The sequence below is a fragment of the Macrotis lagotis genome, chromosome 4 (assembly GCF_037893015.1).
Source record: "Macrotis lagotis isolate mMagLag1 chromosome 4, bilby.v1.9.chrom.fasta, whole genome shotgun sequence".
NCBI classification, from domain to species: domain Eukaryota; kingdom Metazoa; phylum Chordata; class Mammalia; order Peramelemorphia; family Peramelidae; genus Macrotis; species Macrotis lagotis.
In genome coordinates, this window is record NC_133661.1 from 139,935,094 (window position 1) to 139,960,262 (window position 25,169).

Sequence of the window (25,169 nt, forward strand, 5' to 3'; positions counted from 1 at the left end):
CTTCATTCTTGAAGACGACCATGGCATCAGGGAGGTGATGCCATGACAACAAGTGGATTGGATTTGTGTGAGGAGGTGCTGTGTTAAGTCACCAGCCTCACTTTCTTCTCCAGGGGCCACTGGATCCAATGGACAGACATGAATCAGGACGATCCTGGAAGCCAGGCAATCAGGGTTAAGTGACTCGCCCAATTTCATGCAACGAATGAGTGGCGAGTGTCTAAGGCTGGATTCAAACTCCCGTCCTCCTGACTTCAAGGCCAGTGCTCTATCCACTGCACCACCCAGCTGCCCTACTGGGCCAACCTTAGAGAACAATTCATTGAGGCAGATAGGATGGATGTTCTTGGCGCGTTTCTCTGCGTCGCCAACTTGATGTCTCCTATTTAATAGGGTTTTGTTCTGAGTTGAAACCCGTTCCACTTACAGATGTTAGAACCAGAGTCGGGGTTCCCAGCTTGGGCGGTGGGTCATTCCCGCAGAGGGCGCTGTTCGGCTGTAGTGGTCCGGGACTGCTATTGGACGGAGACCCGGGCCAAGGAGGCCGCCCCGGCCGAACCCCACCCAGCCCTCTCTGAGGTCACTTCGCTTTCCCAGCCGCAGTGCCACAGTCGGCAGGACTCCGGAGCCGCCGGGCAGTCAGCCGCCTCCGCCGCCGCCCGGGAGAAGTGGGGGGAAGGGTCAAGCCTTGGACAGGAGGGCTCCGCTCTCATCCCGAGATCCCACCGCCCAGCCCGAGCCCCGCCGCGATGATGCCCCGGAGCCTGCTGGCGCGGGACGAGAAAGCCCAGCTTCAGGAGCTCAACGCCTGGCTGCACGAGTATGTGTGCCGGGCGCGGGAGCTGGAGCTGGAGAACCGGCAGCTGCTGGGCGAGCTGCGGAGCCGGCGAGCGCTGGAGGCGGAGGAGGAGGACGGGTGGCTGCTCCGGCAGGAGGAGGCGGACGGCCTGAGGCGGCAGCTGGAGGAGCTCAGCCGGGACCAGGCCCTGGCCGAGGGGGAGCGGGACGGCCTGCGGCGCGAGCTGCGGGAGCTGCGGGAGCTGGGCGCCGAGGTGCGCGCGGCGCGGGGCCGGCTGGACGCCGAGCTGGACGCGCAGCGGCGGCAGCTGCAGGAGGCCCTGGGCGCCCGGGAGGCCCTGGAAGAGCTGCTGGGCCGCCTGCGGGACGAGCGCCGGCGCCTGCGGGACGGCCAGGCGCGGGAGCTGCGGGAGCTGCGGGAGCGGGCGGCCGCCTTCTCGCTGAGGTTCCGCGCGCGGCCGGCCCGGGAGCAGGAGGCCAGTCTGCGGGAGGCGCGCGACGCCTGCGCCCTCCTGCTGTCCGAGTCCCAGGAGCGAGCGCTGCAGCTGTACCGCGGCGAGCTGCGGGGCCTGGAGGAGGCGCTGAGGCGGGGGCAGGAGGCCCGGCAGCGGGCCGAGGAGGAGCAGCGGCTCTGCCGGCTTCAGGGCGACGCGCTGCTCCGCCAGGCCCAAGAGCTGGACCAGCTGCGCCAGCGGCTGGAGGAAGAGCTCCTGAGCCGGAGCGAGGCCCACCACCTGGAGATGGAGGAGAGCCAGGTGGGCGGACACACACGCACACGCACACACAGATACACACGCACACACGCACACGCACACACAGATACACACGCGCGCACACACGCACACGCACACACACTCAGAGATACACATGCACACACACAGATACACACACGCGCACACACGCACACGCACACACAGATACACGCGCACACACTCACATTCACACACACACGCACACACAGATACACGCACACACACACTCACATTCACACACACAGATACACACACGCGCGCACACGCACACGCACACACACTCAGAGATACACATGCACACAGATACACACACGCGCACACACGCACACGCACACACAGATACACACACGCACACTCACATTCACAAACACACGCACACGCACACACAGATACATGCACACACACACTCACATTCACACACACACACACACACACACACACACACACACACATAGTAGGGAGGGTCCGTTTTACACAAGAGGAAAGTTAAGTGACCCCACAGCTAGGAAATGTCAGGGGCAACTCGAATTCGGACACCACACTGTTTGAATTCCGTTTCCTTGGAAGGTTTTGGGGCACATCTCTACTTTTCGTGGTCCATGGCAAGATGGAAAGCCAAGCCTTCCCCTGCACCGGCCGCCCTGGGGCGGGGGCGGTGCAGCAGCGGTTCGGAGGATTGAAACTTCCCCTGGGTCTCAGTACTCGGGGGAGGAGGGTGCTATGGTCTAGAGGGAAATGCATTGTGATCCCCTGGATTCTTTCAGTGGTAAACGTGCCTAATCACCAGGGGGATGATCCCAGAGAAAACCAAATTAGGGGCAAAGGCTGGGACGTTCTCTCATCCGCCCTCGCACGCATGCCTGTGTATGGAGCTGGAGAAAGCAGGAGCGGATGAGAAACTTCACTGGGCAACGGTCCCAAGCATTTCCCACCAGCAAGTGGGGGTGGGGCTCTCCCTGCTGTGTCACGGTCGGTTTTGAAGCCAGGGCTCTTTCAGATAGGGGCGGCTATCTTAATTTTTTTTTTTTTAAGTTTTTGCAAGGCAATGGGCTTAAGTGGCTTGCCCAAGGCCACACAGCTAGCTAACTATTAAGTGTCTGAGACCGAATTTTGAACTCAGGGACTCCTGACCGCAGAGCCGGTGCTCTATCCACTATGTCACCTAGCCGCCGACTATCTTAATTTGTAAGGAAAAAAAAAGATTTAGTTCATCACTTTGGTGATATATAATGAGGAACTCCTTTCTTTGTCCTTGGAAAGGACAGGAATGGCAGAAACATGATAAATAACATAATCAGATACAGTATTTGATAATGTCACAAATTTAAGTCAGATTTTATTTCCTCAGTTCTAAGGGATGATGAAAAATAATTACGAAATTGACATGCTATTAGATTGGACCCTATCTCTTGCATTCGATGAATATAAACAGTTAATATCTAGGAAAAACAAGTAAAATAAGTAAATAATGACTCCTGAAATGGTAGATTGGCACAGTCCTCCTTCAGGCTCCACCAGATCTTATTAAAAAATAATCCTAATTGGTTGGACAGTTGGTTTTCTCAAGTGATAATTTAAAAATTATATAATTGCATACTTTACAAAAACAGTTTGCAGCAAACTTTGTGCTGTTAGAATTTTATAGCCTTTTTAGGTAAGATAAAAATAAAACTTTGGATATTTTGAGAAGGTAGGAGACCTGGGATCCTTTCCTGAAATATTATCCTGAAACTAGCTTCAAAATTATGGACAAAGCAGCTAACTTCTCTGAGTCTCTGCATCTCTATTTCTAGGTTGTGGAGAACAACATATCTTGTACTAATTGCACAGAATTCTTGCCAATAAAAAATACAACAATTCTTCAAATTAGGTATAATAAACAATTTATCATAATTATTGTTATATTAATAAGGTTAATCTCTCTTAAATCGGTTTAGCTTTTTTTAAAGAATTTTATGTCAAGTTGACTTTTGCTTAAAAGTTAGCAAAGAACTAAAACCTCCAGACCAGTGTTCATCAAATTAGCAAATATTTACTGAGCATCTTTTATGGGCTCAGTGCTGTGTGTGTTGTGTTCTCTGGGTCATACAGAAGTTTAATTCAGGGTACCTCCTCTCAGTTTGTAATCTAGTTGGATACCCCAACCCTAAACTTTCAATATAATGAGTTAGACAACCATTCTGAATCAGGCTGTGATGCTGCCTCTGAAACTAATCCCTTGTCTGAGACCCTCTGAGTTAATGAAATTGCTTTTGTCATAAAGCTGATACGGCAAAATCTTGATTAATAGGAATGCTGACCAGTTGGGTTTTCTAGTTCCCACTGTTAAGCAGAAAATCCTTTATACATAAAATAGAAAATCGTTCCAAAATCTATTGATCTCCTTAGTTATATTGAATAAGTTCTTTGATTAAGGGTGATGAAGTATGTCTGGCAAATCTTGGTGATCTATTTTCTTGAATGAATTTTGATATGTGCATTTGTGTGTTGTTAGTGTTTATGCAATGGTCATCAAAGCAGAGTGCTAAATTAAACATTACTGTTAAAAGGGAGTTCATTCTTTTTGTTTTAGCACAACATGATACCTATAGTATATAGTCAATATTTTCTTTTTTCTGGCCTGACCTTTAATATTTTATGAATTTAATAATTTAAATTTCTGTTTAAAAAATGGAGGGAAATTGTGGAGATAGGAGAGTATGTTAAATCCCCAGAGAATGTTGTTTTATTACTCTTATTATTCCAAGAAATGTAATTTGACCCATTGAAGGAACTTTTTTCAGTTTGTTAAGCCCTCATTTTAAAGATAAGGAAACTGAGATTCCTACCTTCTTACTTGCCCTGTTAACTAATGACCCTGCCTTCATTTGGGAATAGCACGTTATTGTTGCAGTAGAAAGAGAAAATAGACTTTGAGCAAATAAGTTATTTTATTTATTATATTATAATATTATATTTTGTTTATTACAAGTACCCAAATTAACTATAAAGGACAAATGAAGAAAGATGCTATCTGCATTTAGAAAAAGAATTAATAAATAGATGTATAGAATAAGTTTGCATCTATATGCACATATATACCTATTTGTGTCTAATGGTAGCCATGGTGGGGGGAGGGAAGAAAAAAAAGGAAAAAAAATTACATGATAATTTTGTTGTATACTTAAATTGAATAGCAAGTTGTGCATAATTGATTTGTAGTTTCATGTACAATTATCTTTTTTTATTTTACTGTGTTATAGAAATGCTTATTTTCACCCACAAATTAAAAATAAAATGACCCTTTTTTTAGAGAGATATTTAGAGACATAGGAACTGGGCTCAAATCCAAGTTCTGGATTGTATGACTTTGGGTAAGTCATTTAATCTCTGGGTGGGCCTCAGCTTTCTCATCTATAAAATAAAGTGATTTATTAGATAAGATGAGGTTAAACTTATCAAATTTATAAACTGTGGGCTGTTAGTGAACAAGTGCCTTCACATGGAACATAGTTAGAAGGGAAGAACTATTGAGAGAGAGAGAGAGAGAGAGAGAGAGAGAGAGAGAGAGAGAGAGAGAGAGAGAGAAAGGAGGCATGATATGTTGAATAGTGAGCTGACCATAGAGCCTATAAATTTATAGTCTCTTTTTAAGTGTTTAAAATAATATAACTATCAATTATACAGTATGCCATTATATGATTTAAGAGATACAAAAATTATTTGTCTGATGATCTTTATTGGGATTGATTCTTGGATTTGTGATAGTAAATTATCATTCTGTTTTGAGGAACCTGCAAGTCCCTTTTACTAGTAACTATAGCATCATAAAAAAAAGGAAACAATTCTAACTTTTTAAAAGTCTGATTTAGAACTACAAATGTAAATGATTAAAAGAGAAATCTTATGTCATTTTGAATTAAGAAACAATGATATCTTTTATTTTTAAAAGGGAAGTGTTGGGACAGCTAGGTGATGCAGTGGATAGAACACGGGCCTTGGAGCCAGGAGGACCTGAGTTCAAATATGTTGCCTAGTTGTGTGACCTTGGACAAGTCACTTAACCCCATTGCCTTAAATAAATAGAATTTTTAAGAAAAGGAAAGCATTGAATATCAAAAATTTATTCTTTTTCTCTCCATAGAAAGTTAATTTAAGATATATATATATCTTAAATTAACTATATATATATATATATATATATATATATATATAAAGTACAAATCACAAAATGCCTGAAATGAAACTATTGTACTGTTTACAGTTGACTTAAAGAATAACAGTTTTTGGCATATCCAAGAGATAAGTTTTTAGTTTTCAGGATATTAATTTGTATAATTAAATCTTTAAAATTTAAAATTAATAAGTTACTAAATGTATTACCTGGACAGGACTTTAAAATATGATAGAATTTGTAGGACAACATTTTTTATATATTTATAATTGAGGAATATCACAGTTTTTTTAATTTAAGGAATAAAAAAATCTTGATTTAGATTTGAAGACTTGTTAAAAAATTTTTAAACTTTTGAAAATATTTTTTTAATTTTTAAACTTTTAAAAATTAGTCTTTTGATCTCTAAATTCTAATCTGAACTCTATTCTCTGAATTTTGATTGACCCATTTAATTAACTTACTTCTTTATAGTGTACTAGAAAATGATATTGATGACCTCACAATGCTGGCAGAAAACTGCTGTTTACTCAGTAATATGAATCATTTAAGCCATTACAATATACTTTATTTCAGTTTCATTATTTCAGTCTTTATTAAAATATCTGAATGTGTATAGGATGTCATAGTTAAAGTCAGGTTGGGATGCATCTTTAATAAGCTCTACTGGGTATTATCTCATATAGTGGCTAAAGTCTGTCAGCATGAGTTTTTGATTCAACAAAATATTTTTCTCCCAACATAAAAACCCTTCTTTTTATTTAGAGAGTAATTGACTTCCTGGAAGATGAAAAGCAGAATTTGACTATGGCCCTTGCAGATCGACTAAAGGACTACCAGGAACTATTACAAGTGAAAACAAGTCTAAATCTTGAAGTTGCAACCTACCGGTAAGGAAAAATACTGTTTTATTTTCTTCTTTGAAAATAGAAATATGAAATCTACCTAGACATTTTTCTTCCTAAGAAAACTTCATTATTATCATTGCCACATTTTGAAGGGTTAAAAGTGTCTCTTTGAATTTCAAGACCAGAACTGCATAGTGAAAATGAAATAATGCCGAGAAAATTTTCCAATGTATTCACTATTGTTCATATTGGAAAACTGGTTTGCTTTATTTTTTTCTCCTTCAGTAATGCATATTACAGATTTCTTATATTTATTGATCAAATACTCTAGATAGATTGAACTCATTCCTTTGCTTTGTTTCAACTCTAAAAGTTGGCATCATACAACTTATCTTCAGAGTATACTCAAGGCAATTATTTTGGAGTACTAAGCAGAGGTTTTTTGTTTGTTTTTGCAAGGAAATGGGGTTGAGTGATTTACCCAAGGTCACACAGGTAGTTATTAATTTTCTGAGTTCGGATTTGAACTCAGGTCCTCCTGACTCCAGGGCTGATGCTCTATCCACTGCACTACCTAACTGCCCCATAAGCAGATGTCTTAAATTTAGAGTAGCTAAAAATAATGGGAAATTGTGGAATCTTGGTATTCTTTTCTACTTGAAATCTAAGTCAGTGGGCTGTCATAAAGACAAGTGCCTTCACGTGGAGCATGGTTAGAAGGGAAGAACTATTTCTTATTTTGTATATGGATCAGGAGTCAGAGAGAAAGAAAGGAGGAGGCGTGATATGTTGGATAGTGAGTTGACCATAAAGCTTAGAAAACCTAGGTTCAAATCTTGCCTCTGGCAATACTGGCTTTGTGAACCTGTGAAGCTGCTTAATTTCTCAGTGTTCTAGACAACTCTCTAAGCAAAAGGAATGCTAACTTGAATTGCTTGGAGTTTCATTTTCCTGGCATGGCAGTGGTATACTGGCTAGATTTCAAAGATACATAACAATGAGATCAGCACAACAACTCTGTAGACCTTCAGTTTGATAGTCTAATTCCTCTTCTCCCCACACTTTCCTTTGGAGCCTTCCAAAGACTGAGCAAAAATGTATTTCAGTCTCATTATCAATGTGTACATCTCAGAAAAGTTTACTGTTAAAGTAAGTGAACTTATCCACAGTAATCAGAACTTGCCTATTTGCTGTAACCAAAGATTCCACATATGATTAGTGTGGTGCTAGCTGATAGAACATACCTGTGTTTTCTTGGTGTTCATTGTTAGGCCAAAATTAGCACAAGCAGCACAGAATCGATTCATACTTTGTTGTGTTTCAGCTTCAGAGGCTGCATTGAGTGCACAACCATCTACAAACAAAAAAAATCATGCACCAACACTCCCTCCACTTAAGTCTTGGCTTGTAGACTTTTTAAGTTGAAGAATTTACCATTAGTAGCCTTGTAGCTTCGATGTCCTGTTCATCATGATTGAAGGTGATTTAACTGCATGGCTGAAAATATCATGCTAAAAAGCATGAGATAAGGATGCATCCTTGAATCACTCCATTGGGTAACTGGGAATATGCAAGAGCATTGTCTGGGGGAAGCTAGGTGGTGCAGTGGATAGAGCACTGGCCCTGAAGTCAGGAGGATCTGAGTTCAAATCTGCATCAGACACTTAATAATTGCCTAGCTGTGTGACCTTGGGAAAGTCATTTAACCCCATTGCGTTAAATAAACTCTGAAAAGAAAAAAGAAAAAGAAAAAAAAAGAGCATTGTCCATTAGACAGAATCTGGGCAAGCCTGTCCTCTGAAATTGACATACAAGACTGATGAACTTCCCCAGGTGACTAAATTTTGCCATGATTTTCCATAAGTCCTCATGACTGACAGCATCAAAGATCAGATTCTTCCCCCTAATTAGGAGTCAGAAGACTTGACTTCTAGTCTAGTTTCACCATCTACTTACTATCTGTGTGATCTTGCATGAATCACAGTATCTATGAACTTAAGTTTCTTCATCTTGAAAATCCTTGTACTGCTTCCATGACAGATTTGTTATAAAGGATGAAATGAGATGTATCCGAAAGTAATTTGCAAGCTGTAAAACATCATACATATTATAATTATTTACAATAAAATATTATCAACAATGACAACAACAATAATAATGAATTTGAAAAATCACATATTGCACTAATATATAATACACTAGTATTCTCTTCTGACTATTATGAGGACTATAAGTAGAGTTGGCGTTAAGTTTGTCAGATGGGTTGAAAGAGTTTTTGATAGAGCTTTCAAGGTTCATAGGGGAAAATCGGAGAATCTTGTATTCCTTTAACATTAGAGACTGACCAGCCACAAACTTCCATTTTACATATGACTGATATGACAAAGGCTACCTCCTAATACAAAAGACACGGTTATATTTTAGAGGTCTCTAAATGTTTAGAAATGCTATGATGTTTATAAAAAGTTCATTTTCCCCCACCTAGATGAAACATAAAAATGGTAGTATTTGTCTTTCCTCAGTGATGGTCCTAAGTGTCCTTATAAGCAACTCAAGATTGAAAGGCATCATATAGAATAGGTCTTATTTACATGGCAAAGGATATAGGAATTCCATAGATTCAGGAGAATTACTTTTACCCCTTCTGTGGGTGGAATAAAGGGATACCTCAATCCATAGACCTGTATAGTCCCTTTGACCCAGTATGGGCTCCAGTAAAGAAAGATGTGGCACTGTTTGTTTGTTCACTTCTCAACTCCTAGTCAAAGTTTTTGCTGGTATTATTAAATCTCTTTCATGCCTCTGGAGCCAAAATCTACTTGATTTTTTTTTTAAATAACTGAATATCTCTCTTTTTAAAAAAATTTTGTTTTTGGGGCGGCTAGGTGGTGCAGTGGATAAAACACTGGCCCAGGAGTCAGGAGTACCTGGGTTCAAATTCGGTCTCAGACACTTAATAATTACCTTAGCTGTGTGGCCTTGGGCAAGCCACTTAACCCCATTTGCCTTTTGAAAAAAAAAACCTGAAAAAATAATTTTGTTTTTTCCAATTACATGCAAAGATAGTTTTCAACATTTAACCTTTTGCAAGCTTTTGAGTTCCGCATTTTCCTACCACTCTCCCTTCCTTCCTCCCTCCCTTCCTCCCTTCCCATGGCAGTGAGCAATCTGATATAGGTTGTACATGTATAATTGTATAATTGAATGTTTTAACCACACTCCATAAAAAAGGATTCTTCAGATACTATGAAAACTGCCTTCTCCTATCCTCAATTAATGCTTCATTTCTCACTGCTAGCTTAATTAAAGTGGATCTACCCTAGTTATCTCTTCCCTCTCCCAGTGACTAAATAGTACATCCTACCTTTGATTCACTACCTTCCATGTAATCTTTGGGAACTTGAAGGGGATAAGCCAACTCCCTTTCCATTTTTGTTTCTACTCTCATCTTCTCTTGGTCTGGGATATGCAAAATATCCAAGAGCTGCTTCAAACAGCCCTGCTTCTGAGAAGCTGACAAAGATACATTCCTCCATTACATCCAGATGAGAAGACCATGGACCAGAGGCATGAAATGAATAGTTTATGTTCATATAGCTATCTACTGTTAGAGTCAGCAATGGAATCAAGGTTTTTGGACTCCAAATCCTATTCAATGTTTCCCTCCATAATCTTCCTCATTATTTTCATTATTGAGACCTGTTTGTTTGCTATGATGTTTATAAAAAACAAGATTAATTTTAAAAATTTTATTTAGCTGAGTTGAAAGTTTATAGTTTTGGTCTCTTTCCCATTTTCTTCTCTCAGAAAAGCTTCTATGTTAAAGCTTTAATCAATTATTTTCTTTTAGTAAATGGAAAAGCTTAGGTTGTAATATTGGTCATCTTTATGAGCCTTATATAGAGTAATCAGGATGGGGAATTGTTTCCTGGAGCACAGTAATTCACATACAAGCCATAGAATATTCAAAACAGAAATTCTTCAAGACAACTCAGGTTAAAGATATTACCCTTTATTGTCTATTACTTTATAGCTTTACTATGGTTGACTTCTAGAACCTCAAGGGTTTTTGCAAGGCAAATGGGGTTAAGTGGCTTGCCCAAAGCCACACAGTTAGGTAATTATTAAGAGTCTGAGACCAGATTTGAACTCAGGTACTCCTGACTCCAGGGTCGGTGCTCTTTCCACTGTGCCACCTAGCCACCCCTATGGTTGACTTATAAAGTAAAATGTTACTAGTGCATAACTTTTTTATTATTAGTTACTCTGGCAGATACCCTTTAGAGAATTTTCTCATTCTCTTCACCTGCAGTTTTTACCCAGGAGACCTAGAAAGATGTGTATGTGTGGTACCATGCCATTTCCTACACAATATACTAAGACAAAATTCCCACATGCTAACATGAAGTTTTCAAAATTACAAAATAAATTTTTAATTAATGGAAGGAAAACATAACCAAAATCCTTGAATGAATAACACTTAGTCCCAAAGTTATATGTAAATTTCCTAAATCATTTATAGGTCCAAAATCTAAGGGTTTCTCTAGAATAGGATTCTGCTTCCCCTTATATTCTCTCAGTCAATTCTTTGCTGCTGATTTACAGTGGGAGGTCTGAAGTTTTCTCTTTCTAACTCCCTAACATTCCTTAGAGTGTTTCCAAGTCCTTAACATGGCTACCTGTCCCACCAGTTGATCACACCAAGAGAATGAGAGTTTCCAATGTTCTCCCAACTTTCTGGGTTCTTTCCCTGTACAAAGTGAGGACAAAAACCTCCAAAGTTTTCTTCTTCCCCTCTTGTTTTCACTCTCCCTTTTGACTTTTTTCATCTTTTTCTCTCCCTCTTTTCCAATCTTTCCTATTCGTTGCCATGCACAACTTAGAGCAAACCTATTTTATTAAACTCATAATCAAATATAAGAAAGAGAGAATGGGGAAAATGTCCCAGCCCTCTCTACAAGGGATTTAAAATACCCTATGCCCCTTTGCAGCATCCCAGATAATAGTGTGGAGGTGAAATATAATATATGAGAGAAAATAAAAATGCAAGGCTATTCTTTTTCCTTTGTTCCCAAGCAGGACATACATTGTACCTTTGAAAATTCCTTGGAATTGAATCATCACAAACCAAATTGCTCATTTTAAAGTGAGCTAACAAATTAATTGATAAAGCTCCAAAAGGTCAGATATATTTTCACTTTTAATATTTGATGAAGACTTCATATTTGACATATTGTTCATTAGATAAGGACAGTTATTTTACTGATACATTTCACACAAAAGAATTTGAATTTTACCATTTACTGATGGTAGATCACTGGGATGGAAGCAGGAGAGCTACATATCATGTGTTGCCTGGGGCTTTGGACTATTTATTTCTTTCAACTGAGAATACTGAGACTAAACAGACAATGTCTAAGAGAACTCTAGAGTCTGCAGGCCATCAACCAGGCTATTTTTGAAGGCATTTATCATTTGCCACTGTTGTTAAAACAATAAGCAGCTGACACAGGATGCAGAGTTAATTTCTTTTTAGTATTGATGATCTTTCGGAACTCAATTATCATTCTGACTTTGCTCTCTCATAAATAAATTAGGAGTCCATCAGCATTTTCAGAGAAATAAATGATTGATATAACTGGTTATATATTCTTCATTTTGTGGTTTTCAAAAGGGAGATCTAATGTCCATACCTAAGAGCCTAGTACAAACATAAGCTACTTATCTATATATACCATCACTCTCATTAGAACTTGTATTGGCCTACACTGTCTGTTCAGTACTTCCAGCTTAAGATAGAGAACACTGATACAGAGCAGAGTAATGACATGCAGACAAATGGACACAAATTAAATAGTGATGGATGATATATTCAAGCAAAGGACTAAAGGCATTTAAAGTGATTTATGTGTTGATAAGTCCCTGTTTTCACCTGTGTTTACTTGATTTCAGCAAGCCTTCTCCCTTTCCACCCCCTCACCACCATTTTGTGCACCTTTCTGGAAAACTGAATGGTGAAGCAGAAAATATCAGCCTAGTAAGTGGGTGCTGGTCCTTATTCCACTATTAAATTACACTGTGACCTTGGGTGAATCACTTCTCTCCGTTTCTGGAGAATTTGGACCTCAGGATCTCAAAAATCTCAAAATCTTACCTCTAAATATTATATTTCAGGGTCACAGAAAACATTCTTTCCTGTGTATCTCCTAAAACTTCATAAGAATGCATAATATTCAAGTTTGTGCCAAAGTGCCATTAGTGCAGTTCTAACTTTTGGGTTGGTTTTTGTTTTTTGTGTTTTGGTTTGCAAGGTGTCATTTGTTCTTCAGAAATCTTGATTCACAGTCCTTCTAGAAGGTGTCTAAAATGTGACATTTCTCATTTTCTTCATCTCTGCTTTACAAAGAGCAGGATTGATATATGTAAGATTCCCATGGAAGTCAGTGCTCAGTGAATTCTGACAGTTTTGCTATTCCCATGGGCCCAGCTCTTTAAAATTCTTGACAGTTACTGATAATGAAACTACAATTTTTTTCTCTCATGATTTCATTCTAATTTGTCTTAAATGTTCCCCATTGTGGCAAGTTTACTCAGAACACCTAGTGGAAAGGACTTATACTGCTGAAAATTTGGGTGGCAAACATCTTTAAGAAGTCTTTCATTCATGTAATATATTTCAGAATTTGACTTAAATCTAAATTCTGGAACTTGTAGCAGAACTTGGCAAAGGGGTAACCCTTCAATCAACTACTGCTAGAAGTATTCTTACTATGTTTTCTAGGGAAACAGTTGAGTAAAGAAGAAAGAAAAGATAGAAAATCATTCATTTGTGGATCTCCAGGCATTTTAATAGTTAGGAACAGTCATGTTTCTCTAAATATCAGCCTACTAATTCCAGAGGATAAATTTGTTTTTAATTTCAAACTTTCTTCTTCTTCTTCTTCTTCTTCTTCTTCTTCTTCTTCTTCTTCTTCTTCTTCTTCTTCTTCTTCTTCTTCTTCTTCTTCTAGTTTTTTGCAAGGCAGAGGGATAAAGTGACTTGCCCAAGATCACACAGCTGGGCAATTACTATGTGTCCAAGATCAGATTTGAACTCAGGTCATCCTGATTCCAGAGTTAGTGATCTATCCACTGCACCACTTAGCTGCCCCCTCAAACTCACTTCTATTGTTTATATTATACTATTCAGAAAATGATTCAGAATTATTTGATTCAGAATATGGGTATGTCTTTTTATTCAGGGATTATATATAAAGATATATACAATAAGGTTTTATTTATCTAGGAGTCAGCCTTATAGCAAACTCAAGTATAGAACAGTGCAAAGGGCATTGTATTGGAGTTGGAGGGCCTGGGTTCAATTCCCAATTCTTCTACTTAGCACTTGTGTTATCTTAGACCAGTCCATTATTCTTTCTCAGTTTTTTTTATCTGTAAAATGAGAGAGATTGGGCTGGAAAAGCTCTAAAGTCCATCCCATTTGTTGCATTAGATGATACTGGCCAGACTTCATGTATATCCTTTCAAAGAGCTGAACTGGAGAAGAGTTTTTAAAATATTCCTAAATATTGTTGAGGTTATTTGTATATTTTTCTGAAACTTTGTTTATTCATCTTGTCTAGTTCTCCTGAGATGTATCTTTTACTTTTATCTGCTCCCATTTCCTTTGGAGTTTGTTAGTGATTCATTTATCTCTTGGTTTAGTAGGACTTGCCAAATTCCAGTTATCACTTGGGTACTTACCCCTTTCCTGGTAAGTAATCCAAATCGGCCCCTCCTTAGCTTCCATTAAGAGCTAAATATAACTTCATTTAGTCCTCTTACTGGTCTAGGTATGATCTCCTCTTGGGATTTATAGTCTAGATTTCTTTGTAAAGTACCATCCCTTAAATCCAAATCACTCTGGCTCTTACTGACTAGCCAACAAAATAGGTTGCCCAAGCCTTAGAGAGTATAAATAGTAATTGTTTCTGTTTTGGTCAGAAACCCACAATCTTACCCTCCAAAATTGATTTTTTTTGACCAGGTAAAAGAGACCATCTTTGCCTTATTTTAGTAGCCTTAGTCATGAATAGGTATTGCCTCAGACAAACTGAGACCTGGGAAAGATCTTAATTTCAAAAGACCAAGGTCTCCCACTGCATCTGGGGTCATCTCCAGTTGTCCTAATCTGTATCTTGCCACTGAACCCAGATGGTCAGAGAAAGTGAGGCTGAGGGGTGGCTAGGTGGCATAGTGGATAAAGCACCGGCCCTGGAGTCAGGAGTACCTGGGTTCAAATCCGGTCTCAGACACTTAATAATTACCTAGCTGTGTGGCCTTGGGCAAGCCACTTAACCCCGTTTGCCTTGCAAAAAAAAAAAAAAAAAAAGAAAGGTGAGGCTGGTGACTTTGCACAGCCTCCTGTCACTTAAATTCAGTTCTCTTGCTAATCACAGCATCACCTTCCAGATGTCTTGGTCCTCTTCAAGAAGGAAGAACAACAACAATCATTTGAGCAAAATGATGGTCTGGAGTTTTTGGTTGGCTTTTGGCATTTGGTTTTTTTCCAACACAGCATTTTCTGGTGAAATATAGAATGACTCAGAAACATTTCCCGTTCTCACTTTGAACATAAATTATAAGATATAATAACTTAAGATATGTTCTTTAAGCTTGTATAAAATTTTATTACTTTATTCAATTGAATGAGTTAACAGGTAATGATACAAGATGGCTAATTGAGTAGAAGCTATTTAATTTTGAATAGTAAATCATAAAGTAGGACTTTAGAGATCATCAAGGCCAATTTTATTTTCAGATTAGGAAATTAAAGTTCAAAGGAAGTGATATAGCTTACTCAAGAGAATCCAAGCAAATCTTTAGGAGAAATCTAATATCATTTGAAGATGAGATTAAAAGATATAAATACAGGTAATATTTATGAGGAAAGGGGTGGCTAGGTGGCACAGCAGATAGAGCACTGGCCTTGGAGTCAGGAATACCTGAGTTCAAATCCAGCCTCAGACACTTAATAATTACCTAGCTGTGTGGCCTTGGGCAAGTCACTTAAACCCATTGCCTTGAAAAATCTAAAAAGAAAAAGAAGGGTCAAGTCATCCAATAAGCAGAAGAAAAACACATGCCCTCAAAAAAAAAAAGATTTATGAGGAAAAATGCAAAGGCCAGAAATATTACCACCCACAGGTGAAAATTCACTCATTTCCATGTAGGTATACCTATATTCAAATGATCAGAGGGACCCTGTTTAGTTTCTAGAGATGCTAATATATCACAGATTCATAGAACATTAGAGTTTGAAATAGCTTCAGATTCTAGTTCAATCTCCTCATTTTCTAGGAGAAGAAACCAAGGCCCAGAGAGACTGAATGATTTCCCCAAGGCTATACAATTAGGGTTAGAGCATAACTTCCAGGTCTCTTGGTTCCCAGATCAATACTTTTTTCCATTATATCTCCCTATAAAGTAACTGACAATGATAACCATTTTTAAATGAATGCTGTGTCCATGGAGAGAATTTTGAAGAATGGAAGAAATGTAGGATATGACATTAGAGGACTAAGTACTAAAAATAATTGCACGCAACTTATAGAATGCATAAATTATTATTACTGATAGTTTATTAAATAGAACATTGAAGCCATCAGAATGTACTTATGACTTTAAGGACATATCTTTTTTGTTTGAAAGCCAGACGAGAGTAATAGAATTTTTTTTAATATTTCTATCTCAATTTGGAACTTGATTTTTGATGGCCCTAAGTATTCTTAATCTTGACTGTAGAAATGAGGCCATTTATTTATCTGGGATCATAAAACACATTTTATAGATAAACGTAGCTGAATAAAGAACATATTAATGACCTGTTAATAACTACTTTAAGTAGTAAGTGAGGTTAAATCAAGAAACATTTAATGCCAATCCTGTAGAAGACATTGAAATAAGCACTGTATACATACTCTATTGCAGAATTAAACTACATACATATAAATAAGTTTGAAATAGAGTCTCTACCTTATAGGAGCTTATAGCTTAGTTGAAGAGATAAGAAAAGTTATCAATTCAAGATTTAAATAACATTTTTAAAAATAGCAGCTAATATTTCTATAACCCTTTACATATATTATCTCATTTGATCCTAACATCAGCCCTATGAGACAGGTAATATCACTATTATTCTTCTCATTCTACAGATGAATAAACTGAAGTCCAGTTTAAGGAATTTTCCCTAGGTCACTCGATAATAGGCAGCATATAATTAATTCCCAGATTAAAGGTATAGAAAATTGCTACAGGAATTGAGAAGAGGCAACACATTATTTTTAGGCAGTTCAAAGAAAACTTTATAGAGATGTTGGAATTTGACTTTAGTTCTCTTTTTTTTTAAAGAGGAGGTTTTAAGTAGGCAGAAGGGTTAAAGGTGGGCATAAGAAAAATGTTATGAGCAAAATGGGGTGTTGGAAGCAAAAGTCACATTTGGGAAAACAAAATAAGTTGGGATGACTTCAGCAGAGGTTTTAGGGAAATGGAAATAATCTTGAAAAGGTAAATTGAAACTAGATAGAAAATACCCTTGAATTCCAGACCTTGGGCTTTGGATTTTGTGCTGTCAGCAAAAGGAAACCATTGGTGGTTTGGCTCTTTGTTTTGGGCTAGGGAGTTAGAAATTGGATCTAGGGAGAGCAATTAGAAGTAGTTGAAAAATATATGAAGTTCTATTCTAAGAAGTAAATATAATGAAAAATGAGGGGGGAAATGTATCATTAAAATAAAAACTAAAGAAAAAAACTAAAAATTTTATGATTGTAGAATAATAGTACATTAAAATTTTCACATTACAAGTTCACATAATATGGAAAAATATGGGAAACACAGAATAGTTAGTAGAACACTATCACTATAAATGCCTTGCATCCATCTATCAGACCAATGATGTCAAACTGGGGTCACCAAACCCTACATAAGGATTCTTGTGGGTTGTATATTGACTTACAAAATTATAAATTAACCTCTATTTTCTAGTGTATTTTTGTTAATTTTATAAAATATTTCCCAATTACATGTGTTGCATTGGCAGCAAGATAAAATATTTGACACCCTTATGGTAGATCATCAATTCAGAAAACTTAGTAATTATGGTTAATGTTGAAGTGTTCCTGAGAAGGAAATATAGTAGCATCCTAGCTCATTGGTCAGATGGACCCTTGGGGCAGCTGGCAGCTTGACTAACCTGAAGAAGTAGCAACATAGTACAGTGGAAAGGCCTTGAGCACAGAAGCTCAGTTTGAATCCCAGTTCTGTCATTTGCTACTTAACCTCTCAGGGTCATGATTTTTTTTATCCATAAAATGAAAGGTTTAGAATGAATGATCACTAAGGACCCCTCCAGCTCTAAATCTAGTCAGAGACTAATGTAGCCTCAAAATATTTGAAGACTTGTACATAAAAACCTTCAGGATTCACTTTGAAGGACATTCTTATGCTATTTATAGGAAGCAATAGTTGTAAAACAAAGTTTTAAAAATTGTGGCAAATACAGAAAGACCTGTATCATATATGATTTGTAGTTTAGGTTACAAACCATTTATTAATCATCATTTATTTAGTTTCCTGAAAACTTCTAAAACTTTCTGCTTTCTGCACACACTTTTGACTTATGGAAAACACAGCTTTGATCAGTGGGAGAAAAGTTGATTCAGTATCTAGTTTAGATTCATTTTTCTAAATAAAAGATCTACTAGAGACAAGTTGGTGTTTATTTACATTTTTATCATCTCTTTCTAGTCACTCCATTGTCTTTTACGCAATCCCTAATGTATTAAAATTATAAACTTTTAATTTTTCATCTTTTATTTTTTCACCTGAATAATTCTCTGAGGAAAGATACTATTTTTGCCTTTGAGTTTATTATGTTTAGATAAAACCACAAAAGACATCCTTAATTTCACATTTTAAAGATGATTTTTTTCAAAATATATTGAACCTGATGGTATCTATGAGGAAAAAATAGTGTTATAGTTCCAAGTAAATTCAATTGAAAGACAGACAAATATAACTCTAATCTTCTCAAATCAGTTTCAGATGTAGGTCCTTACATTCTTGTCCTGGCAATTTTACTGTATAAATGAGCAAACTAACCCCTAGCTTATTAGCACAGTTACATAAAGCTACCCATTCACTAACAATTCCAAATAATCAATAAATAATCAATGTATTACTGGAATTCTCTCTCTCTCTCTCTCTCTCCTCATACATGAATACATACATATGTACATATATTTATACATTTATACTTTTTCTCCCAAGAATTTTCCATTTCTTTTCCCTAATATTTACTTTTTTTAGACTTTAATATTTACTATAATAAGTTTTGAATATTATTTATTAGGTTTTTGCAAGGCAAATGGGGTTAAGTGGCTTGCCCAAGGCCACACAGCTAGGTAATTATTAAGTGTCTGAGACCAGATTTAAACCCAGGTACTACTGACTCCAAAGCTGGTGCTTTATCCACTACACCACCTAGCCGCCCCTTGAATATTATTTATTACAGAACTCTAAGAAAACAGAGGACCATTACCTCATGAGTGAAAAACATAAATATGCACTTAGGTTTATCAGTTAAAATAGTTTTTATTAGTTCTGTACTTCAGATTATCTATGATCTCTTCAACATGAATACTCCCTTAGTAAGGGAAGATTACAGCCTCTTCATGCTTTCTGTATGATTCCTATCTTGGCAGTTCTTCTCTGTGTTTGCTTCCATGTACAGAGGATCCATTCAAGATGCTAAAAGCTTTTTAATGGGTCTTTTGAAAATTTTGTGACTACCAGTTATCAGTCTAGCTATCTTTTACTTAAATTCAAGGCCAGTTCCCCCACCTTTCCTGATAATAGGTTTACTTAATACTCTTTCAAATACACTTCTCACACATAGCTCATCATTGTAAATATGAAGAAATCTAATTGCACCAGCTACACATTTCTCCATCACCCTTTATGTAAAAACTATTTTATCAGTTGGATATTATAAGTTTTGAAGTCTTGGGAGAACATTTGTTTTGATCTTCAAAAAATAGGTCTTTAAACCAGTGAATGACTTGGATAAAAAAAAATGATGCAGTATGCAATCTAGACTATTCTCCAAATAAGTTCTTGGACAAATTCATTCTCTATCTGCAGTGTCTGTCCCAATTATAAATACTGCTCTAGTAAATCACTAATTTGTTATCCTATGGTATTTTGAAGTATGTTAAATAAGCATATTTCATCCACTTAATTTTTCCTGTATGGATTTATTGGGTTGAATTATTTGTCTTAGTGAAATTAAAGCACAATATCAACTCCAAGTAGCATCTAGAAGTGCTTACTATGATTAAATATCTCTTTTCTTTGGATTTTGATCCAGACATCTTCTATTTTATACTTTGGTGAGTATATTTTTATATTTTATTTCAACTGTCAATAATCATCAGAGATATCACTATTTTATATTTCACATGTTAATAATCATAGGTTAGTTAAAAAAACTGTTTCTCAAGTTTCATTTTTCAAGGAATCCTGTATAATCAGAATTAAAATTTAAAAATAGCTTGTAGGTCTGTGTGTCCCCCTAATATTTTTGCAATGATAATGTGATAGTCAAAAAAGAAGAAAATAATTCTAAGGATCAAAAATTTTTTGAGACTTTATACTCCTTTTGAATTGAATTTTTAGAGTTTTAAAAAATATTTAATGCTTACTTTTCAGTAAGCATTACTCTTATGATGATGCATTATTTTGGTATTGAAGTGATTCTTAAAGTTTATGCCAATGGAGAATAAGCTCTAACAGGTTGTATCAAGCTGGAAAAAAATAGAGAGAGCAGTTCTCTTATAGTCGTATGTCTGTCATTAGATAGCCAGCCTAGCTATGTTTGGAAAGTCCCTTTACCATATTTGTCTCAAAGTGATGGAGTTTTCAGCTAGGTCATGAAGAATTTTCTTTCTGATTCCTAAAATTTGTGATCAGTGTCCTTCAGTAATTGTAGTCATGCTGATGAAGTCCCACAGGTTACTGACATGTAGAATAGGGAACAAGGTATGGTTTGACTAGAGAACTGGAGATAAAAGAATAAATATGATAACTATGTTCAAGTATTTGATGTTTGACATGCTCTTTAGGGACTCAGAGGGTAGTACTTAAGTTTAAATCTTGTATCAGACATTTATGGACTGTATGATCCTGGACCAGTCCCTTAACTTCTATGATCCTTAATTTTGTTACATATTAGGAAGTATAATAATACTCCCCCCAAAGGGATTTTGTGCTTTGCAAACCTTAAAATGCTGTAAGGATACTTAGCATTATTAGTGTAAAAAAATAGGAACCGAAATTTATCGAGCCTGTTACATTCAAAGCATTGAGGGTTCAGTAATGAAAAATAAGAGTCTCTGCCCTGCCTAGCCTATGATCTAATTTAGAGAATAAGTATCATATGAAATTACTATGTAACAAGGGAAAATAAGGGATTTTAAACCATGTCATAGGAATTATGAGGAAAGCTGGGAAAGTGGGAATCTGGGAAAGCCTTCTGGAGGAGGTGGCAGCTGATTTGGGACTTGAATAAAAAAAAATGTTTCTTTAGGCAGAGATGTAGAGGGAGTGGATTCTAGAAATAGATTTTAGATTGGCAGTTCTAGCCAGTTGACTTGACAGTGCAGGTGGGATACTTAACCCCTGCCTCACTTTGCATTGAATGGTAGTGTCCTCTGGGTATCTCTACTATACTTTTAGTGTTACTACCTACACTGTGCTTCATAGTGAATCATAACAGTGAATACGTTGACATTAGTGAAGTTTTGTTTGCCAGGATGTTCAATGGACTACCTAAGATTTTGGTCACAGAGAGCACTAAAGCAATAGGAAAGATATGACTTTTTGTTAAAAAGGTCAACAGGAATTGATCCTTAAGATCTTCTGATATATTCCATATTCTCTATCGCATGCAAATTATCAGAAGAATTGTAGAATCAGAATTGGAAGGGACATGGAAGGTCACATAACCTAACTCATATTTAATAGTGGACTCCATGGAAATCAGTATTCCTTAACATTTATGACCTTCTACGAAGAAATTAATTGAGAATTAGGGTAGATATATTGATAGCACTAATTTAGGGTTTGTAACTTTATACACTAAGAGAATCTTTTTTTAAGTTTATAAGTTTTTAAAAGGACTTTTAAAAGTTGACATTTTGTTTAATTATCCTATACCTATTAAAATATTTATTATAAAATTTAATTCAGGATACTTTAAAGAACTCTTAACTCTAATAATTTTTCATATTTGGAACTTTCTAGATGGTTTACATTTATCTTCTGGAATGATAGACACCTATTTATTTGTGGATATAGTACTTACTTTCTAATAAGGCCCTTTCCTAAATATTGCCTAAATTATTCTTATTCTTAATCTTTTCCCAGAGTCCAACTAGTATTTGTAGTGTATAGGCAGAATTTCTGTAGCTCCTCCAAACCAGTTCTTGATGAGTTATATCAAAACTGAGCAAAAAAAGGCACTCCTTACCCTTACTGTGGTATATTCCTAAGCCTTCCTGACAAGTTGACTCAGAGAGTAAGTCTGAAATAGAACTTGGCTACAATCACTAAGTCTCGAAATCAGACCTCTGGGTACTATTTAGGGCACCACTCATTTTGCTGATATAATATACTATAAAAGAACATATCCTTTCTGATGAAAATCTATAACTTGAAAGCATGTCCTGTAATGCTTATGTAGTTATTTTTCCAGGGAATAAAATTATGTCCATCTGGGAACTTGTGTGTAGTACTGTCTAGATTTATATATAAGAGGTTGGCCAAAAGAACATAAAGTTTCAATTGTACTTAGTGGTTTTATTTAATGTGAAGATCTGGAAATATAAAACCTATTATGTCAAGTCTTTTTTTCCTATGACAAGGCAGTTAAGGGAAAATATATATATATATATATATGTACATATATATATATATACACATATATCTGTGTGTATATGCATATATATATAAAATCCTAAGTTTTCTACTAGCTTCTCTATAGAACTATCTTCTATAATATGTATTTTTCCAGTCATTTATTCCATGAAAAATACAAAGTATTTCCTTTCAGTTTTCTTTTCCTTCTTTTTTCCCTGTGTCATTTCTCACTTTAAATTGTTAAAATGATTTCTTATATTTGTAAGGTTAAATCATATTTGAGTGAATGAAAATAAATTGTGTGACATCTCACACAACACTGAGTCACTCTTCTGATTCATGCTTTTAGGGATCTCTGTTTTCTACTACAGCTCATTTTCAATAGTTATATTGTCAGCTCTAAGTTGGCTATGGTTTCTGGTGCCCTTTGCCATATTCAGTGTATTTCTTGGAACTTATTTTAATGACTTCATAGCAACTGAATAACTGTTGTCAACACAGCATTCAAACATTCTCAGTCAAATTCTCCATTTTCCTGATCTACATCATTCTATTAAGTAATGAAAAATAACCCCTCTTAGTTTTCTCAGGGACCTATATCAGACACTGAAGAGCCTAAGAGGAGGTGTTTTTTGGGAGACCAAGTTGGGGTTGATATGGGAAGGGAGAGATAGATAAAAAGGTTAGGAAGATTAATGAAAGAAGATAGTTCTGATTTCACTTCCTTGTACTTCCTTTGCTTTGATAAAAAATCATGTCTTTTGGGGAATGGGGCTACAATTTTGAGTTATATCTTTGCATTTAGTTATATTCCAGAATCTAAAAGGAGGACCTTTACAAGAAATGACTATAGTTTGTTACAGCCTAATTGTAGCTCAGAGAAGAATAATAACAATAGCTTATATTTACATCATACTTATTAATGTGCCCAGAACTGTTGAGGTTTTATCCCCCCACTCGAAAATTTTTATTTTATTTATTTTTTTGGAAGTGATCATTCTTGGCCTCTTTTCATGTCTCTCTTTCCTTACCTTAATCACAGAGTGGGCATTGTCTCAGTCAAGCTGTAATCTGGAAAAGATGTCATTTTTTTTTAGGTTTTTGCAAGGCAAATGGTGTTAAGTGACCCAAGGCCACACAGCTAGGTAATTATTAAGTGTCTGAGACGGGATTTGAACCCAGGTACTCCTGACTCCAGGGCTGGTGCTTTATCCACTGCACCACCTAGCCACCCTGAAAAGATGTCATTTCAAAAGACCATCTAGGGCCATTTCCAGTCATTCTAATCTATTTCTAGCCCTTGGATCCAGATGGTTTGAGAGGGGAAAGTAAGACTGGTGACTTTGCACAGTACTGCCCCCCCCACTTAAATCCAACTCGCTTTCTTATCATGCCATCACCTCCATGATGTCATAGTCTTCTATGAGAAGGAAGGACAAACATCAGTCAATCAACAGAAACTGTAGAGTGCTTTACAATTGTTTTATCATTTGGTCTGGGCAGCTAGGTGGCGCAATGGATAGAGTATTGGCCTTGGAGTCAGAAAGCTGGGAGTTTGAATCGAGCCTCAGACACTTGATTGTTACTAGCTGTGTGACCTTAGTCACCCTGATTGCCTCACATCTAGGGCCTTTTCCAGTGGTCCTGAATTATATCTTGCCATTGGCTCCAGATGGCTCTGGAGGAGAAAATGAGATTGGTGACTTAGCATAGCAACCCCTCTCACTCAAATCCAATTCATGTGCTTGTCATGGCATCATCTCCCTGATGCTGATTCTTCAATAATGAAGGACACAAATTATCATTTGTTCCTTACAGCAACCCAAGGAGTTGGATGCTGTTAATCTTATTTTTACAGAAGAGAAAACTGGAGCAAACAGAAGTTAAGTGACTTGCCCAGGTTCACCCAACTAACTAATGGTTTGAGACTGGATTTGAATCCAGGTCTTCCTGACTCCAGATTCAACATTCTATCCACTGAACCACCAGCTACTCCAAGAATTAGCTAAGTATTCAATGATTGTGTCTTGTTCAATCTTTCAGCTGTGTTTGACTCTTTGTGATTCCATGGATTTATCCATGGGGTTTTCTTGGCAAAGATATGGAAATGAGTTTCCCTTTCTTTCTCCAGTGTATCTCCATTTTACAGATGAGAAAATGAGGTAGCTAGGTATTAAGTGACTTGCCCAAGATCACACATCTAGTAAGTGTTTGAGGCTGTTTTTGAATTCAGATCTTCCTGGTTCTAGATCATATGTTCTATCCCCTAAGCAACTAGGTGACTCCCATGCCCAGTTGAAAAGTAACCTAACAGGTTGCTTTGCATCATATAAAACAAAAAAGGCTTGTGAACTTAGCTAGAGGTATTTTCTTCATGGCACTAGGAAGTACTGGATGATATAATGAATCCAGTTCTTTATTCAACTCACTGAAAAAAACAGCAAATTATAACTTTATTTGGGATTGTGTTGACCAAAAAGCAACCAATAAAAACCAATGCTCAAATTCTGGAAGAAGTTTTTTTTTTCTTTTTAGTTAGTTGGATTGGCATAATATCTGTCTTGACTTGTTTAGTTCTGAAACTTTTTCATTTCATTCCATTTTATTTTATTTCACTAGTCTCAAAATGTATTGAATGGAAATTAAACTTTAATAGTTTTAAAC

At 37.0% G+C, this 25,169-nt stretch overlaps 1 protein-coding gene and 1 pseudogene across 1 annotated transcript in view; one reads left to right on the top strand and one right to left on the bottom strand.

Annotated features, from left to right (window-relative positions):
• LOC141522730 (ADP-ribosylation factor-like protein 1 pseudogene) overlaps window positions 1–713 on the bottom strand; it is a 32,634-nt pseudogene extending 31,921 nt beyond the window's left edge.
• Window positions 678–25,169, top strand: part of SYNM (synemin) — a 39,787-nt gene continuing 15,295 nt past the window's right edge. Inside the window, exons 1-2 of the mRNA XM_074234183.1 lie at window positions 678–1,553; window positions 6,469–6,593. Of these exons, the coding sequence (XP_074090284.1) occupies window positions 750–1,553; window positions 6,469–6,593 (929 nt within the window). The 5' untranslated portion in view covers window positions 678–749. The remainder of the gene's footprint in view (window positions 1,554–6,468; window positions 6,594–25,169) is intronic.